At 35.0% G+C, this 20,465-nt stretch overlaps 1 protein-coding gene and 1 long non-coding RNA gene across 2 annotated transcripts; both read right to left on the bottom strand.

Annotated features, from left to right (window-relative positions):
• Positions 1–6,741: 6,741 nt before the first annotated feature.
• LOC130735575 (uncharacterized) lies at positions 6,742–20,043 on the bottom strand. Its single transcript, XM_057587514.1, has 7 exons — positions 19,924–20,043; positions 19,753–19,839; positions 19,366–19,575; positions 18,885–19,046; positions 18,653–18,706; positions 17,210–17,359; positions 6,742–7,125 (listed from the first exon to the last, which is right to left on the bottom strand). Exons 1-7 carry the CDS (start codon positions 20,041–20,043, stop codon positions 6,742–6,744), a joined length of 1,167 nt encoding a protein of 388 aa, XP_057443497.1.
• On the bottom strand, positions 14,867–16,636 carry LOC130735576 (uncharacterized). The gene is made up of 3 exons (XR_009018507.1): positions 16,475–16,636; positions 15,276–15,500; positions 14,867–15,158 (listed from the first exon to the last, which is right to left on the bottom strand). It is a non-coding gene; the product is annotated as an uncharacterized LOC130735576 (long non-coding RNA).
• Positions 20,044–20,465: the final 422 nt, after the last annotated feature.

The following is a 20,465-nucleotide window of genomic DNA, read 5'->3' as shown; positions in this document are numbered from 1 at the left end:
CAAGGTCAATTCTGTTTTAATTTAGAGCGATTCGTCATTGGCTGTGGATCGGATACTAGCTTGAATCGAGTAATTGGAAGTGTGATGTTGCTGTAACGTCTTGCCATTTGCTGGTGTATAGTGCTTGGTTGGTGCTCTGGTTAAGGAATTTAGTTTGTCGCCGGTTGTATTGATACATTTTGATGGGCTTTATTGTATTAGAGGCAGCATAGTGTGAGTACTTTTTTTTTGAAATGCATAGTGTGCGTACACTCTTTCCTTACAAGTTTTTTTCCAATGAGTTTTCCTAGTAAGGTTTTAATGAGGCTCACTTCTCTTTGTTGTCCTAAGGGGGGAGAGGTTTTATGTGTCATTCTCCTAGCTCATGAGAGGCTTGTTCTCATGCTTTAACTCTTTCATCAGTAAGATCTTTTTTTCTTTCAAAAAAAAATATTGATATCTTTATTATCTTTATTTATTTGTTTTCATTATCGTGATGATAATGTGTGATACTTTGAGTATTTTGACTGTAATAGTGCTATATTATTAATACATAATTTTTCTAGAGAAAAGATTCTCGTACGTACTTGTGACATGGCAAGATACTATTGACGTGACAAGATTTTACGGACCACACGTTGTGAGTTGTAGGGGGCGTGCATCATAGAATATTCCTTAGGGAATGATGCTCTTGGAGAGGAATAACAAAGGTTGATGATGATTAAGGGCCAAGAGGTTTCAAAATCAAGAATTGAAGTGAAATAGAGCTGTTAAGGGTCATGAAGTACATTAAAGTGGGCATTGTGAGTTGAAGAATGAAAAAAAATGTTGCCAGCGAGGTTGGTACGGATGTGTGTGCACATATGGCACGCACATGCGTGCCAGGTCAGTGGCTTAACATTTATGCACGCATGTGCGTGCAAAAGTGGTAGGCACATGCGTGCCCCCCTCAGCTTATTTTCCTATAAATTGAAGTTTTGCAATTTAGTTTAGGGCCTGTTTGTTTGCAGTTTTCAAAATTGTTTTCAGTTTTTAAAAACTGAAAACCTGTTTGATACGACATTTTTTCAAAATCTGTTTTTGAAAAAAGTTCTCATTTTCAGTTTTTAAAACTTAAAAATTGAAATAGCTAAAATATGTTTTTAGTTTTCAGATATCAGCTTTCTAAATGTTGGAAAACATGTCATTCAAACTGTTTTCTTCTTCTGAAAACTGTTTTTACAAGTTGTTTCTGAAAACTGTTTTAAAAACTAAAAACTAAAATTGCAATCGAATAAACCCTTAGTATCTTAGTTTTTCTGAACAAAGGCTTGTGTAAGGTGTCTCGGAGCTTTCTTAAGGCTTCTTTTCAGGTTAGATTATATCTTCCTTAGTCCTGTCGGATTACGTTTCTTTTAGCACTTGGGAATGTGAATTATTGACATTGTTATGTTTTCGTTTCTAAGTTTATATGGAATAAAGTTTTCCTCTATGAATCTACATCCTTTTTTAATATTACCTTGATTGCATGCAAGTTACTTAGCTTATCCCTTCCCCATATTTTCGAAAATATCTTCTTAAAAACCTTGAAAAACCAAAACTTTCTCTTTCATAAGATCAAAAACTCCTTTCTAAAATCTTTTGTTTGAAGATCATAAGAACACTATATGAACATCATGAATTTCTTTAAGAAAAACCCCCACTTTCACAAACATCTCTAAGCAACTTGATTAAAATCACTCTCTTCTGGATTTGGCAGATCAGCAGAAGCTGCAACCACATAGCATATTGAGAATGACCTTGCTTGGTGAGTTGGTGTGAAGAAATGAGAGGGGGAGAGGGTCTATTTATACTAGTGAGGAGGGGACAAGGCATTCAAGAGAAGAATGAATGAAAATTTCCCTCCAAAAGTCCTTTGAATTTTCGGCCAAAGCTTGGTCAACAAGGGTTAGTTTTGCAATTTATTTTCTAGTCCAAAACTCTCTTTAAAACCATACTTTAATCCTCAATTTAATTGGAATTAAAATCACAAATTTTAAGTATTCAAAGACAAGTCCTTGCTGACTTTAAATGAATGAATCTTTAATTCCAAAATGGTCCTTTTAAAATCAAGACATTCAAAGACAAATCCCTCCATGAAAGCCTCCATTCCTTGATTTGCTTCTTCTCCTTTAACACCATACATCACCTTAAAACCATGAAAATATATCACTTCATTCCCACACTCTTCTTGGCCGCCCATTCCCTTCTTCTCTTCAGATTTTCTCTCAAAAATCTCATTTAACACAAGACCAAGTCAAGGACATGTGATCAAGTGCATTAACCACCATGTTTTTTCTCTTAATGAACCATAAAACCTCTTCATCTTTTACATCTCAAAAAATTCGACCAAGCCTTCATTAAGGCGCCAAAAATATTTTCAAAATTATTTATTTAATAAACCATAGGTTTTAAAATGATTAAATACATTTGATTTAAATAAAACCCTCAAAAATAGAAGAAAGAAATATTTCCTCATGGAATAATTTTAGAATCATGCCCAGCACCTCACCATAAGGTTTGACCCACGAAATTGTCAATGCCGACTCGTTTCACCCACTTATCGCCGTTGTCGGGCCGATTTTGACCAAAAAGTCGCAGTCGCAGAACCCTAGCTATATTACAATCAAAACACTTGTAATGCCACGTACATCGATGTCTAGACATTACTAAGACATATTATTGCCTCTAATAATAAATCACCATTAAAAAAGGCATTATATCACATATAGCACAAGTAATTCACAGAATACTATTAAATAATATTATTTAAATAATGAGCCATAAACCGGGTCTTACATTGGTAGACTTCTAGATCAGATGTGGGATGTCTTAAGGCTTGTTTCTTGTAGAGTTGTACTTAGCAAGTTATTGTAATTCTGTAGGCCTAGTTTTTTAATGTGCATTCTATACAAAAATAAATATTATTACTTTTCTTACCAATTTCCATTTGATCCCATAGATGCATTTAAAGGCTAGATGTCTTATGTTGATTTTGTGTTAGATGAGACTTACTTGAAGGAAGAGTATTTTGAGACATTATACTTGTTTTTTGTTCATTATGAACTTTGATTGAGTTTACTTTCTGTTGGATGATACTTTAGCTGATGGTATTGCAAATAGTGTATTGAACATAGTTATTTGAAATTCGGATGAATTGTTAAACTTGCACATTAGCAAGCTATTTGAAATCTATTTTTGTTCCTTTACTTTCAAATTTTTCAAGTTACTTAAATGAGTTTAATTTTCATTTCAAATAAATACAGAAAAATAAATTATTGTAAGTTTGTGATGGAAAGTCATCGTAACAAAAATAATGACGGATCAGAGCGTCATTGTTTATTCATGAAATTTGTCTGTTACTAGTTTGTTACAGATAGTTCTAACCACATCTCTAGCCTTCTAGTAACGAAAATTTATTATTAGTTATGGATAAATTTCGTCACTAATTTGTTACGAACCATAAATTTCGTAACAAATGATTAGCAACGATACTTTTTGTTGTGGTTGATATTCTGTCATAAATTATGTCACTAACATGCTTTGTGGCGGAATTTTCAACACTCTGTGACAGAATTTGTCCGCCACTGATTCCGTTTTTTAGTAGTGAGGGTTGGGCATGCTTGGTTGATTAATGTTGATTTGCTTATGTTGATACTGATGGTTTGATTCTAAGGCGTATTTTCATGATTTGCAAACTCTGGTGCTGCATTTCACGGACGTTGGTTTGGCATGTGGAATTATTTGTGTTTGTGGACTCTAAACATGTTGCTGAAAATGGAATTAGGCATGTATTGGTTTACATATGATTACTAGGTGATTTTAATTATGATGGGGGTGCGTTTTTTAAATTGATTTAGTTGAACCAATTATTTAGGGTCAAAGTTGTCATTTGGTACGCGTCATGGGGTTATTCATTTGGTGATGTAATGGGGTGTCAAAATTGTATCTGGTATGCCATGGCCTTGAGGATTTTTATTTGGGAAGTGGGTTACTTAGCAGCTTTAGGGCAAGACTACTTATGTGTTTCGAGGCTTTTGAATGTCTATGCTTACAGGGAGGACCATCTAGCTGTAGAAGTTTGGAGGAAAGTGTGTGATGAATATTACATTTTGTCAGAGCTTAGGTTCTGGTACTGTTACAAGCTTCTGGTGGTTGTTTTGTTCTCCTTGAAGATTTGTTGGATATTATCTTTTGTTACAAGCTTGTGGTACTATTACAAGTTTGTGGGTTGTTTCAAAGGCACTTAGAGATTGTTGTACTCTTTTTTTCCTTCACTAGATTTTTATCTCATTGGATTTTTCCTAGTAAGTCTTTAATGAGGCACATTCTCTATGTTTAGCCTGTATAGAGGAATGTAAAATGTTGGGATGGATATGTATGGCTTTGCCCTATTTCATGAGGGGTTGTCCTCATGTGCTTTTCCCTTTCAATAGTATTCATTTGTTTTTGAAAAAAAAACTTATATATTTGATGATATTAACAACTAATTACTTGATTTAAACGATTTCTAATTTGTATATCGTAAATTTGAGTAATATTAACTAATTACACAAAGAGAACTCTAATACTATTTATTGAAATGTGTCAACACAATTATTTTGTTCCATGCTAGAACATAGAGAGGGAAGGTAGTACCCAAAGTTGTGATGCGAATGCTTAGAGAGAGAAGCTCTAACCGCTTAGAGAGATAAAGTATAACTGAATTTCAATGCTATTATTACTCAAATGAGCTACGAGTCCCTTACAATTGGTATTCCCCTCCTATTTATAGAGGTAGAGTTGGGCTTTGGCGCCTTTATCCTATCCAAATGGGTCAGTTGGGCCTCGGGAAGGGCGGCCCAAAGTCACAGCGCGTTCCCCGCCTAAGGTCAGGTTCCCTGGGCGAGGGACCCTGGGGTCTCGCCCAGTCCATATTTATAATTTTATTATATGTTAGAATTAAAAATAATTTTCATATTTATTTAAACTATAATATATTTATACAATATTAAAGTGAAATGAAAATGAAAATATTATATGAAAATGTACTCTATGATTTTTTTAACATTAATATATACTTCGTCCAAACTTTTAATTCAATTAAACTTGTATTTTGTTTTTATCTTTATTTTCACAATACGATAGTACTGATATAATGAGGAACCTTGCAACATCAATATGAGATCCAACTTGAAGCCTCCAAGATCTGCATCTTGGTCTCCTCCTTCCACAGGTCTGCTGAAGGATAATGTTGATAGAGCTTCAAAAGGGAATCCAGACCCAAGTTGGGTGGGGGCGTGGTACGCAATGCAAGTAGAAAAATTATGGGTTTTTTCTCCTTGAATTTAGGTCATGGTTGGTGTTGTTCCTTTGTTATGATTGTCTTCATTTTAGCTAATGTATGTTTAAAGCCAACATGTCGGACCCGATGTCATAACATCTTGTCTATGACATCTGTCCCTGCGAGATCAGCATTGAGTTGGCTAGGATTACTGTGAAGCTGTGTTTTGGTTACTTTGTAATCAAGCTAGGGTTGATTGGAAGCTTCTGTGCGCCGTCAAGGGTAATACTGAATGTGATCAAATCCGGTTTAATGATTTGATCTGAGAAATTGTGGGAGGCTTATTTCTGGAAAAGGAAACTTTTTAATTGAAGACTTTTGTTACAGATTTGTTTTCTGGTAACTCCCTGGCTGTGTATGGACTCTTTGCTCGCCCAAGCCCATTGAAGACAAGGTTTGGATGACTGCTATATATGAAGACCTAGACCTAGTTGTTTAGCAGAGCTTCTGTTGAGTAAATTTGGGTTTACTCTTGTGTGAGTTCATACTTGTTGTTCTCTCAGCATATTCATGTGTTGTTATTCTTGTCTGAGAGTTGAGTGTTCATTGTTTGATCATGAGATCTGCGTTTGTATTTGTTACAAGTTGTTGAATCACTGTGGCAGTGATTTAGAGAAAGTGAGAGGGGTTCTCATACTTAGGGGGAGGACTAAGTATTCTTACACGGGTAGAGTTAGGTAGAAAGGGTTTGAACTGTGGCAGTTCTGAGAGACCTTTTGTATACAATTTCTCTATAATAGTGGAAGAACTTTCTCTGGTGAAAACCCTCCAGACGTAGGTGATATTGCACCGAACTGGGTTAACAATCCCTTGTGTCCATCTTTATTGTTTTACTGATATATTTATTGTACTGTGTGTTCTGCATTCCATATGTTGTACTCGATGTCTTAGACATTTGGCACAACATTTGTCCAGTGTGTGAACCAGAATTTCAGTTGGGCATTCAAAGCGAAGGTAAAAGTCATCCACACTTCTCTCCCATCACCAATATCTCTTTAAAAATATCATCCTTTGAAGTGATTCATTGATATCGGTGGGAAGAGTTTCTTCAAAGGAAAATAGGTATTGGAAACTATTTAATGAGCTGAACTAAATTTATTTTCTAATGAGAGAAGTGAAATGTGTGGAGATTAGACACACTAATAAGGAAAGCAACATTGTTGCTGATTTTTCTAGCAAACAAAGGTGGTAATAGATTGGATCCTCTTTGGATGTGTCTTGAAGATAGGAATTCAAACTGTAACTATAACTCTTCATGAGAAGGATTTTCCCATGAGCTTGTTTTCTGGGCTTTATACTAATATTTTTATTTCTCAATAATAATCTTTATTTTCACAATATATTGAAGTTCAGGCATACTAAATTCCAAGAATCCATAGCATCAATGAACAACCTTTTATTAAATAAAGTTTTTAAGATAATCATATACCACATTTTCCACCCGGCCCACCAAAGAGAAAGGCTTGTCGATATAAAGATCCTTCATAACCACGGTACAACACGTCATAACAATTAGGTGTTGTATCACAATTTGACTTCATGTCCTTGGGTTTTACTTTGACTTCATTGTAATTTGAATCGACAATCTCAAGATTTGAAATGAAACAAGAGTTTTTGAATAACTCCTTAGGCAATCTACCACTACCCATTGGGGGACTAATCATATTGGGTGGAGCAAATGTTTCACCTCCATATTTAATTAAAGATGAACCTTGACGTAAGTGAGTAAATATTTCTTTAGGCCAATACCCCAGTGCCACAAGATCTTCCCCACCAATACACCACCAATTACCTGTGACTTTATCCTATAAATATTCAAGCAATTAAAAGATAATAAATAAGTGATCACATGATATAAAAATTCATATCTAATGAAGAAATAAAATATTATAAAGCATATATAAATCGATAATATAAATTACTAATACTTTATTCTTTTCATGACTGTTTGAAGATATTTTATATGTTACTTTCTTAATTATTTAAAAAATATTTAAATTTATAATAGACATGTTAGAATAATTATTTTTTATATCAATTATGTAAAATATTTTTTAATTATAAATTGTTTAAAGTTAGAAATGGTATTTCAAAAAATACATAAATATATTGTTAGAAGCTTTAATAGTTTCACTTATTCATGTCTAATTTATTCAATGAAACAATTAGGTTTGCAATTAAATTGTCCACCAATATTTGTTTTGTAGCCACATTGTTTATAGTTATGAAAATGAGTCTTTATAACATACATTATAGTTAAAAAAAAAGGTACAAGTTTTTTTTTGTGAAGACAGTTATATGTGTAAAATATTTTACTCAGAAATTGTAACTCATGTCACTTATTTCATAAATAATTCATACACAAATGATATTTTTTGTGTTTGACAAGATACATTAACAACCTCATTTTATGTGGGGGAAAAACACATCATTCCCCTGATATATAATTCTAAATAAAAAAAGAAGAAAGATCACTCAAGTTTTTTTAATGGATTTAGTAATAAATACAATTATCAAATTCACAGGAAAAGATAGTGTGTTTTATAAGGGGCATATGACTAGTTTCATTTACTAATTTCTAAATTTCAGATGATATGTTTTTTACATTAAAATTTAAAAGTATATTACACTATTAGTAAAGTTAAAAATGTGAAAATATGCATCAACTATAATAGTAAAATAAATAAAAAGTTAATTTCACACATCATTAGAAGTTTCATTACTTATTTCTATTATAAATTTAAGACTTGGTTAACGTTTTTTTATAAAAATATAATTTAACAATCTACGCTCTTGCACCAGGCTTGTGCTTCTTCTGGTTTCTAAAAAGGTTGTCTCTGGCTTCTTTGCTCGTTCTACAGTCTTGAGCACGGTTGTTGTGCTTGATCGCATATTTCAACCTTGTGTACCATGTTGTGTTTCTTTTTCTTTGGTGTACTGTCTTTATATTAGCTTTGTATTTCATTCTATTTTCGTTGTCTTTATTTGTATCCTGAACTTGCAGTAATGGTATTTGCCATTACTCCTTATTATATAATATTTTGGTTCTCAAAAAAAAAACACTTCCATATAAATTTTTACATTAAAATACTAATTTGAAATATTCAAATTTCTCATATCTGTGTTAATGTCCTTTCATGCATGCTTAATTTACTTCTTCAAGAGGACATACCTTGCGGGTTCCATGTAGGGCAAGGCCACATCATCAATCATCTCCAATTCGCAGACAACACCTTGATCTTCTGTGAAAACGAGGAGAATCAATGTGGCACAGGAAAGAATAATTATACATACACACCTCTTTTTGAGGTGTAAGAGGTGGAATGAGGAGAGAGATAAGAAGAAAGAAAAAAGTAAGAGAGAGAAAGTATGAGATGTGATAGATGATAAGAGGAGAGAGATAGAAACAAAAAGAGGTGGAAATGAAGTGTTTTAAAAATGAGGTGTGTATATATCATTACTCCACAGGAAAGGATAATTCAACTGGCAAGCAACCTTGATGTGGGCGTGGATAAACTCCCAATGGTGTAGCTTGGGGCTCCATTAGGGGAAAATCCACGGAGGAAACAATTCTGGAGGCCAGTGATAGAGAAAATGAGGGCAAGAATGGCGATGTGGAGCTCCAAATTTCTTTCCTTGAGTGGGAGGATGGTAATGCTCAAGGCTGTAATTTCGTCCATCCCGATTTTCTACATGTCAATCTTCAAAGCCCCGGTGGGAGTGATAGGAGAGTTTGAAAAACTGATGATGGCCTTTTTGTGGGAAAATCGAGCTGGTCACCGACGCATTTCATGGATAGCTTGGGAACAAATATGTAAAGGTAAGAAGCTTGGGGGACTTGGCCTCGGATTTCTGGGGTGGAGAAATAAGGCACTTTTATTGAAGTGGGCATGGCGGTTTGGGCACGAAAGCAACTCTCTTTGGAGAAAGACTCTTTGTAGAAAATATGAATGGGACGAACGGTTCTTATGCATGCATTTGTTGACGGTTAGACAAGAAGGATGCTCTATTGTAGTCCAAGACATTGTAAATTCTCTGATGGAAGATACCTTAATGGCCAAACTGTTTAGAGGCCAGCTAATGTGTAGAATTGGCACTGGATCAGCTGTGAGATTTTGGCTAGACCCATGGGTGGATACTGCCCCGATTCAAACGCTGTTTCCTCGCATGTATACCTTGGCTGCAAACAAAGAGGAGACTGTGAGTGACGCTGGTAGGTTTGTGGCCAGAAGATGGTCTTGGTCAGTGGAATTTAGACGCAGCTGACGCCTTGGATGGGAGCTAGATGAAGAAAGCCGATTCACCTCTTTGATCCACTCAATTCTTCCAGTTAAAGGGATGGACAAATTATTGTGGCTGGGAGATAGAACTGAAATCTTTTCAGTAAAGGAACTGTACCAGCAAGTAGAGATACAACTTATGACCCCGGAAGCTTGGATTATTCCAAAGAAAATGCAGCAAACTTCTGCAAACAAAATTGCAGTTAAACATAATCTAATGGCGCGAGGGGTAGTGATTGAGAATGAAGGTCTGGGCAGCAACTGCGGGCTTAAATTTGAGACAACGGGACACCTTATGTTGTCGTGTACACACTTTTGGAAAATGTGGTATGCTGTCATGTCAAGGGAAGGTGTGTTATGGTGCTGTCCAGAACAAGTTAAAGACCTCTTGCTGGAATGGTCTTCCTTGAGATCCAATTCTGATTCAACGCTCTGGGATTTAATTCCTTATTCGATGTGTTGGTCCCTGTGGATTGCACGGAATAATGTAATTTTCCATAATGCTCAATCATCAATGGAAGCCACATGGGATTGGCATATTTCGAGAATCATGGGTTGGGTTAAGGCATGGTGGAAAGAGTGTCCGTACTCAAGTGCTGATTTCTCTTGCAATTTCACTGACTTGAGGGTGAACAAATCCCTGATTAAAGTCAGGCCCAAAATCTGGTTCCCACCCCCCCGACGGGCTTGCTTAAGTTTAACGTTGACGGCTCTTCTCAAGGAAATCCGGGTAAAAGTGGTATAGGTGGGATTTTGAGAGACTCGAGTAGGAGACATAAAGGCTATTTTTCCTTGGCTGTAGGGGATTTATGGGCTTTTGAGGTGGAGGTTAAAGGAATTTTAGCAGCTCTAAAGTTCTGCAAAGAATTCCAAATCAAACATCTGATAATTGAAAGTGATTCTGCATTGGCAGTTGGTTGGATTTCTAATAAAGAACACCGTCCGTGGAAGTTATTAAATGACTTATTGCTGATTGATATGATGATGGAAGATGTGGACTGTGTGGGAGTGTTTCACATTTATAGGGAGTCTAATCATCTCGCGGACTACCTAGCAAAAACAGGATGCAACAGATCAGTGCCAATCTGGTCTCTAATTGAGTGATGCTGTGTCACATTGTTTTAGTAGCTGGTTTACTGATCTTATATTTATCTGTCTATTGCCTGTAGCCTTTGCAGATATGATTTATGCTGGCTGGGGTATGTTATGCAGTACGTGGACCGTATTTATGCTTGAGGAGGAAATTTCTCTTAAGGTTGGATGCTACTTTGGGGTGTTGTGGAGTGGAATCTTTGCTGGGTTCGTGCCTTGTCCTAGGGTGGGAATTGATTTCTAAATGCCTCTTGTTTATGTCTTTTTTTTTTGCCCATTCTGTGGGGTTGGACCCTTTGTTTATTCGTGAATTCTGTGGTGTCTGTGGGAAAATGTGGGTGTGGTGCCTACATGAGGCCTATCAAATAGGAAAGTGACATGTGGCCACTATTGTATCTAATTTTTAATTTTCATCTATTTTAGCATTTTTCCAATAATTCGAAAATATTTCTGATATTAATTTTGGAAAGGGTTTTTTAGCAATTGTTAGAAAGTTGCCTATGGTTAATATGGATTTCTACCATGAGTGAGATTTAGATTGAAGATTGAATCAGACATTGCTGGTTCATATTCTATTATTCTTGGTTCATCTTCAACACACCAGTAAACCCTAATTTCATACTTCTTCATCTGTCATTCTTCATCTTTCAGAGAAGAGAACCAAATATCACCATTTGCGTCTTCCATTTTCGTCCTCTTTCACTTATCAAGATCAAGGTGCGATGAAGCTGACTGAAACGACGTTTTGGGGATCGAATCCTATTTGGTGGTTCATCTTCCATGGTATTTGAAAATTATGGTTTGAAGGTTTAAGCTGTTGGACACGAGGTCGATCTCGCGGAGGTGGGAAGACAGAGGGGTTAATGGCTTCTGTTGTTCGTTTGGGTTTAGGATTTGGGTCGAGTAAGACCTTTGTTTGGACTGAGATGAGGCGATTGTCTCGGATGGGGTCGGCGGTTCACGGTGGGTGGAGGATGCGGCGACCGTTGGGCACCCCACTGTCACCCGACCATTACTCTATGAGGCTCTTCTCATATGGTTGATAATTTCCATTTTTTGTTTTTGGTTTGGATTCCAATTACCGTCCAATTTTGAAGAATCCTTGCTCAGGTTTTGCAGCTTTGGTCTTTTTATGCACTTCTCGAAGTAGGAGCAAAGAGAACCTAAAGGTTGCGTTACACATGCATTTTTCTTTGACAAGTTTGGCAGTCTCAAAACTCAGTCTTTTTCCTTTTTTATGGTTAGTGGGTTTCAGTTGAGTTATTGTTTTGTTGCTTGTGTTGAATGTGTGTGTTTGGTTTATGCTGTCTTTGGTTAATTGTATCAAATCTTGTTCATATACTTCTGCCATTTAAAGATTCTCCCAATAATATAAGCTAATTGAATATTAATCGCTGCTTGCATCATATGGCGGTATGGCCAAAAAAATTGAAATCTCCAGCAGAAATTGCATTTTGAACATATGTTCAAAGTGCAAACATGAGTCTTATGCTTGCTCCCCTGTTTTTGCTTTGTTTCTTTTGCTTTACTTATCTGGTCTCATGCTCTTTTTGAGCTGTACTTGTACAATTTTTAGCACCTCTGGTGCTCTTATTTATACTATTAATTGGCTTAACAAAAAAAAAAGTGCAAACATGAGTTCCATCTCCATCCATTAACTATATCTGCAAGTTTAACCTTCATCAATGAGAATATAAAATTACACAATAGCCTTCATCAATGAAATATTATTCTTAATAGTTAATAGTACTTGTTTATTGACATCCTAGTGATCGGAGGATTTTTCTCCAATACATCTTAAGAACTTGCATAGATAGTCATAGTGTACAATGTACATTGCACTGATCTTTTAATTGAATTTGTACAACTTCTATCGTACTGATACTCTTGGATTTTGGCCTTCATTTCATTTTTTGTTTTTTGGTATCTTGCTTGAACTGAACCTCAGATATCTTTAGCTTTCCTCATCTATAAGAAATTTTGTTGCAGATGCTCTTTAGTTGTATTGTATGTTGGTAGCGGTTTATAACCCTCGCCTTCATTCACTACAATGCTCACTGATTGCGAATGAGATTCAACAGCAACTTGTGGAGGTCATTGACCGCCACTAAACTACTTCCTGATAGAAAAATTAATTTTCACTTCTAAATTCAACAAGCATACTTCCGAGGGTTTTTAGATCCACCTCACAAACTTCCACCTCCAACAATCACATATAAATCATGGTTACAAAGTTACAAAAAGATGAAACTATTGAAGACAAAAAAAACTTTAAAGCAGTCAAGTTTTAGCTTAGTGTATTTCCTTTATTTTACAAAATAAAATTATATTCCAAAAATAATAATTAAAATACTATCTTATATTTATCTTATTTAATTTTTTATCTTTATTTGTTTAATACTTCTTTTGTTCCTTAATAACTTTTACTTTAAGGAATATCATTTAATATTCTTATTTTATTAAAATTACCATCTAACTTCCTATTATATTCTTTATCGCTCTTATTAATTTTAACCTTTCAATATTCCTACCACCATTAAATAAAGGTCGAATTCGTAAAACATGATTAATGCTCTTTTAAAATTGTAAAAGTGACAATTAAATAGGAACAAGAAAAAAGATAAAAATAGTGACACTTATATAAAAACGAAATAATTATGAGGCCCAATAAGGTATTTCTTCGAATTTCTCACCATCGGGACTCATGTTGGGCCACCACTCTTCCTTATGAGGCCCAATGAGATATTTCTTCGACTTTCCCTGCACCGTGACTCATGTTGGGTCACTCTTTCTTATGAGGCCCAATATGGTCTTCTTCGACTTTCCCATCATCGGGACTCATGTTGGGCCACTCTTCCTGATGAGGCCTAATATGGTCTTTTTCCGACTTCCCCATCACCGGGACTCATGTTGGGCCACTCTTCCTGATGAGGCCTAATATGGTCTTTCTTCGACTTCCCCATCACCGGGACTCATGTTGGGCCACCACTCTTCCTTATGAGGCCCAATATGGTCTTCCTTTGACTTTCCCATCATCGGGACACATGTTGGACCATCACTATTCCTCATGAGGCCCAGTATGGTCTTCCTTTGACTTCCCCATCACCGAGACTCATGTTGGGCCACTACTCTTCCTCATGAGGCCCAATATGATCTTCCTTCGACTTTCCCATCACCGGGACTCATGTTGGGCAACTCTTCCTTATGAAGCCTAATATGGTCTTTTTTCGACTTCCCCATCACCAGGACTCATGTTGGGCCACCACTCTTCCTTATGAGGCCCAATATGGTCTTCCTTCGACTTTCCCATCATCAGGACTCATGTTGGGCCACCACTCTTCCTTATGAGGCCCAATATGGTCTTCCTTCGACTTTCCCATCATCGGGACTCATGTTGGGACACCACTCATCCTTATGAGGCCCAATAAGGTCAAATAATGTCTTTCTTCGACTTTCCCATCACGGGGGCTCATGTTGGACCATTCTTTCTTATGAGGCCCAATATGATCTTTCTTCGACTTCTCCATCACCACTACTATCTTTTACCTTTACCGGACATGATAAGGAAGCAATGGCCCAAGAAGAGCCTTAGACATGACAAGGACTGACATTTACCCTTATCGGACCTGACAATGAAGGATGGTCCAATACAAGTCTTTGACCTAAGGAATATATAAATGAACTATTTTTACCATTTTTAAATTATTTATAGCCTCGACATTGTTTTATAATAATGATTGTAAATTATTATTTTTTGTCATTCACAGGTTAAAGGATACAGTGACGGTCTCTCTCGACAAATGATTTTCACAGAGTTCGATCTTATAATCTCACAATTACAAGAATCTAGCTTGCTTACTACTAGATTAACACCATATTTAGTAGTTGCAAAATATTTGGCTTACTCATGTTTCAACTTAAATTATTTCATCATAAAATCTAAATAAAAATTAAACATCATCGTTTTTAATACCAAAATGTATAAATATTTTATTATATATGTAATATGTTACTAATGCGTGTAGTATAATATACATAAACCAAATTAATAAAATTATTTATTTGTCGTCTATGTAGGAAAAGTTTTTATTTGAAATTATATTGGCAAAAATATGATTTCGCTGGCGGTTTGTGTTAAGTTTCTAACAGCCTGTAACCGCCACTATTTACGCAAAAATAGTCTTCAATTCTGAGCCACACAACTAATCGCCACAATTGTTCAGTCAGTGCAAAAGCAACAAAACTATTTCCACCCACTCCTTTCTTCAAAGCACATGAATGAATTTTTCCTCCCACCTGAATTTGTCTACCATCATTAAACTCTTCCCACACATATGAAAACATCCCAAAAGCTCCAAAGCAATTCCCAGAGTCCCACAAGTCCACCCATCACGGTCATCCAGGAAACCACATCTCTCTAAGGAATATCATCAAACAACTTGTGTGCATCAAGCATGAGACCATATCTGACATGTATAAGCAAAATCATGTTCCTCATACACAGACTTGTTTCAAAGTTTGTTACTAAACATGACAATTTTATTGAAACTAAATGTGTATCAAGAAAAATCAGAATTACGAACCATGGGTTCACTGAAAACATAGCACATGCTCTTCAAATTTAGTCCATCCATATGGTGTGCATGCAAATTTAATCCAAGTGATGCCATTTGAAACAAAACGAAGTCTCTTGCAACATACGGTGACAGCAAAAACTTGTGCAAGTCCAGGCTTCATTTTCACCCAAAGCAGCCAAAAGAAGATAGAAGAACCAAGACTTTGACAAAACTTAACTAGAAAAGGTTCATCTGCAGAGAAGATAAAAACCAACATTATAAATTAAACCACTAACACAACCTGGCCCCAAAGAGGATTCAGAGAGCAAAATAAACTATTTAGTTCAAAACAGTCTACAAGTCAAGCTAAACATAGGCACTGAATTAAACTAAGAACTATCTCTAGGCACAACACTTGCCAATTATGAGAAAAATCCACAAAGCTTAATTTTATTCTATATTTAGGGTACATCCAATGGAGTTATTCAAACAAGTTATGCACAGATTAAATAGAGCAATTAGTGATGGGTTACTCCCACATACAGGATACTTCACAGAAATTGAGCTAAATTATCAACTATGATTTTTGTACCAACATATGCTTCCTATCCAAAGCATAAGAACAAGATTTGAACATCTCGTGTGACTACCCAAAAGAGATGAAATAAGCCCATATTACTAACACCAATACCAGAATACCCGTCTGCTACTAATACATTGACTATCCATCAGATTGAAAGCTTTGCAATACAGAAGGTGAAAAGCTTATTCATTTTCTGCCAGAGAAACATGAATAAATCACTTGAATCAGCGAGCTAAGATAAAATGAAAACTGCAACTTGCAAGTAAATTCTACAAAATAAATGGAAATCAATGAATAACATTTCACTCCCCATACCAAAATGCATTCAAGTTTAAATCACTCTGTGGTTCTTAGAAGAAGGTTAGAGGAGATCCATAAATCACACAACACAGGACATGAAGATTAACGAAAATATATCAAAAACGCGTTCAAAAATCAAAACTTTATGAACATAAACCCAGTCATTTCTGAACATGGTTCCGAAAATTCATTCAAAAATCAAAACTTTATGAAGGTCATGGAGCAATAACGAAAGGCGACGAAAAAAGACAAGAGATCAATCGATGTTTGCGAAGAAACTCAAACAATCAAACCCAAAAACGATGAATAACGAATCTTAGCAAGGAAAACATGAGGAACAGACCTTGACCGGTGAGAGGGAAGGCAAATCGCTAACGCACGCTCGTCTTCTCCTGTCTATCGTCTCTGCTACTTCGTCTTCTCTTTCCCTATCTCGTCTGGAACGTTCTTCTCTACAACTTGGTCTCTCCTTCCCATGAGAAGAACAATAGTCATATCACTTGGATAGGAGGAGGTTAAGAAGTTAAATTTACCATGGTAACTGCTTTAGTTAGGGACCAGTTAGCAAATATATAAACTTTTTTTTCCTTAAAGAATATTATTTAAAAATCAGTTCAGGATAAATGGAAAAAACACCTCATTTAATACATGTTTTATTGCTACTGGTCCAACTAAAAAGAGGCAACATACCTGCATCTGGAGGAGGCGCCACAGCAGGCACCTTGTTTATTATGTTACTTTATGTTCTTTCTTTCTTTTTTGAGCTAGTAGCTGCCATGTAGGCTGTAGCCTTTGTCTCTCTTCGGCTTTTGTTTTCCTACTTGGGAGGGTTGTTCCCAAGACCTTTTCTATCAATAAATTTTGCTGTCAAAAAAATAAATAAATTCATCATTCAATATATTTTAAGTCAAACTTTATTTTATGATTTTAAGTTACTAAGAAATTCTTTTGGCTAAGTTAGTGTCCAACAACAATAAACTAATTTTTTGTGTGTACAAATACGCTTAGAAGATTTTAACTTTCATAAAGGTGAAGATGTTACCAAATTGATAGTCTTATTTTTTTCAAATTTAGTTACCTGTTTGACTTTGACAATCCATGAAAATTTATGTAGCGTTCCAATCTCAGAACTATGCAAAAGGACTCCTTCAAAGCCAGCTCCTCGATGGACTTGCACAAAACCTGGGCATTGGTAATTATAACATCCTGTTTTGTGATAGCCATCTGCCTACATGAAATTATTTAAATAAGCATAATAAAATTAAGTAATTAAGAAAAGAAAACAGTGTGTTAACTTTGTAAGATCAAGTTTTGATCTAGTAGTACAACTCTATGTTTTGATGATTACAAGTTAACCTTTTGATATGAACAATTGTGGTACTCTAACGTGTTTTTCTGAGTGTGCTATTTACAGACTCTGACCTCAACTCAATCTCACACAAATCAGAAGCACTGTGTATAAAGAGCGACCCAAGCAACGCTTTCGCATGCACCATGTTCAGTATGAACAGTGGAAAAGCTTCAGAAGTTCTGAAGTTATACAAACTCTGATGTGGACTCAGTCACTAGAAGTTCTGAAGATCCAGAAAGTCTGATAACCAAGAAACACTGAAGGCTCAGATATTCTGATGGTGTAGAAGACTCTGAAGATCCAGAAGCTGATTAGTGAAATTCTGTTGTCCAGAAGCAAGATACTCTGAAGACCATGTTCTTCCCTCTGAGTTCAGAATCAGAAGAAACAATGGTCAGAGGATCTGGGCTTTCCCTCTGACTCTGATCAACCGGCTTCACAAGTTCCAATATGAAGCATTCCCCTGATCAGAAGTCTCCTAGGTTTAAAGGTCAAGTCGCTATCCAAGTACAAAAGCAACTGTACCTTCCTGACGACCTACCTAACAGTCTTAGACATAGTAGAAGCTGGATTTTCCAGAACTGCCCTCCAACGGTAGCATTTTCCATGCAACGCTCAACCCTAATCCTTGGAGCATATAAAGAGGCTGAAGACTGAAAGAAGCGGCTAGAAGCATTCACATACGCGCAAGACATAATCAAATTCTTCTAAGCTTTCTTTCATCTGAAATTCATTGAGTTTACTATTAGCTTTTTAGAAGCAAATCTCTTGTAAACAATTCTTTGATAAACAGTTTGTTTAGTTCCTTTAGGAGATCAAGGTTGATCGGATCCTAGAGAAGACTAAGAGAGTGAATCTTAGTGTGAGCTAAGTCAGTGTAATTGTTAGTCACTTGTAGGTTTCAAGTGCAGTTGTAACTCTTACCTGATTAGTGGATTGCCTTCAATCTAAGAAGGAAGAAATCACCTTAACGGGTGGACTGGAGTAGCTTGAGTGATTTATCAAGTGAACCAGGATAAAATCCTTGTGTGCTTTTCTATCTCTTATCTTTAGCACTTAAAGTTCTCGAAAGATTTGTCAAAATCTTTAAGGTGGAAGCTTTATACTGAAAACGTTATTCAAACCCCCCCTTTCTACCGTTTTTCATACCTTCAAACTTAGGAGTCTTACTGTCCAATATGCAGTTACACGTATTTGATGGTCTCCATATAAGCTTGGATGAACCTTGCATAATAAGAATATTTTATTTAAAAATAGCGTATATAGAATAAATATAATAAAGGAAACATTAATACAATGGGTTAAATTGGGTCATTTGAAAAATAAAATTGTACTCCATTTTTAAATTGTCATGAAACAAAACAAAAAAATATTTGCATACACAAGATAAAAATTTACTTACACCAGTTCCGACTTGTATACTATTGAGTTCTGTTGGTGGACCACTTTGAATCCAAATTCCAGGTATGTTGTATTGGTTTTCTTGAAGCGATAAATTATACGTGCCGATTCTTGCACTTCCTCCACGAAACATCATATCTTGGGTTGTTTCAAGGGTAGCAAACTTGAGGATTATAGGATATGAAAGTAATGAGATAAACATGTTTTAAATAGATTATAATGTGATTAGTAAATAAATAATTAAATATGAAGTTATCATAATTAAAAATTGTTCTATATCTGACCAATTTTTTATCTTTTTCTAAATAAAAAATGTTTTCAATTAAAAATAAAATTTAAGCAAGATAAAAATTCAAATTTACAAGAAATAGTAATATTTTTATATATATTTTTTGAATCAAAGTAATGTAACCATATAAATATTATGATAACAATTCATCAAATGAAAAGTTTGAAGACCAACTTTTGATAAACCAACTTACATGATGCCCAGGGTTACTTTCAGAGTATTCATTAAAACCATCAAGTTGCGATTTTGAAGATGACTTGGTAACCATCTTTTGCCTTGTTGTGGTCTTTAAAATAGGCACTTTTCGTGGAGGACATTCTCTGATGAAATTCTGATATTTAACAGCTTTACTAAAGGAACTGGATCTATTTTGCATGGTGGTTCTCAGAAAAGTTGGGAAGAGCTTTGTTACAATGAGAAGAAGATGTTAGATACAAAATTTAAAGTCTAAATATTAAAATAAATTAATAAGATTAATATAATTATAATATTCACAAGTATACTTAAATGATGCTTACATTTCTATAAGCAAGTATAAAAAAATCTTTAAAATGACTCAAGAATCAACAACAAAAGTTACCTGGATTTTGTGATTTTTGAGTACAGGGTGCTGAAAAGCGGGTTGGTTGTACATATCAACACAATCAAAAGAATCATCTATTGAAGGCTGCATTTTTTAACCGCGTGCCATTTAAATAAATGATGGTAGAAAATTAATTAGGTGACAATCAGAGACTTGAGAGTATAATACCTGAAAGTTTTGGTAGTCATGTAACTGAAGTTGTTGTTTACTTTGGTGGTGTATTCTTCCTCCATTAACTTCATAGCACTGGATACACAAACTAACAAGTAAAAAGAGAAATATTGCCATAATTTTATTGATGCAAACGAACTTATTGGAATTATTAGGTAAGTGTGAGCTTATATCTATATATAATTATATATATACCCATATAAGTAATAGTCACTGGAGGAATTGTAAAAGAAAGTCACTTGAGAAAATATTAAATGCTATCTTTAATATATTTTGATATATAAATATTGTAAAGAAAGAAAATAAAATATATAAAAGTAATATTTCTTTTTTTTGCTTCATCAGAAAGTTAAAAATAATATTTCTATATGTTAGTAAAATTTACTTGAGTTTGACATTTATAAATCATTAATGAGTCATTGAAGACACCATATATTGCATTAATTATATTTATTAGCTATTAAAGGTAAAACTTTAAATGTGTATATCAATCCTAGTTGACTATATTTAATGACACTTTATACTATTAAATATATTAA

This window comes from Lotus japonicus, chromosome 2 (assembly GCF_012489685.1).
Source record: "Lotus japonicus ecotype B-129 chromosome 2, LjGifu_v1.2".
In the NCBI taxonomy this organism is placed as follows: Eukaryota; Viridiplantae; Streptophyta; class Magnoliopsida; order Fabales; family Fabaceae; genus Lotus; species Lotus japonicus.
The sequence above is the reverse complement of the archived record's forward strand: the minus strand, read 5'-3'. Positions and strand labels throughout refer to the sequence as shown.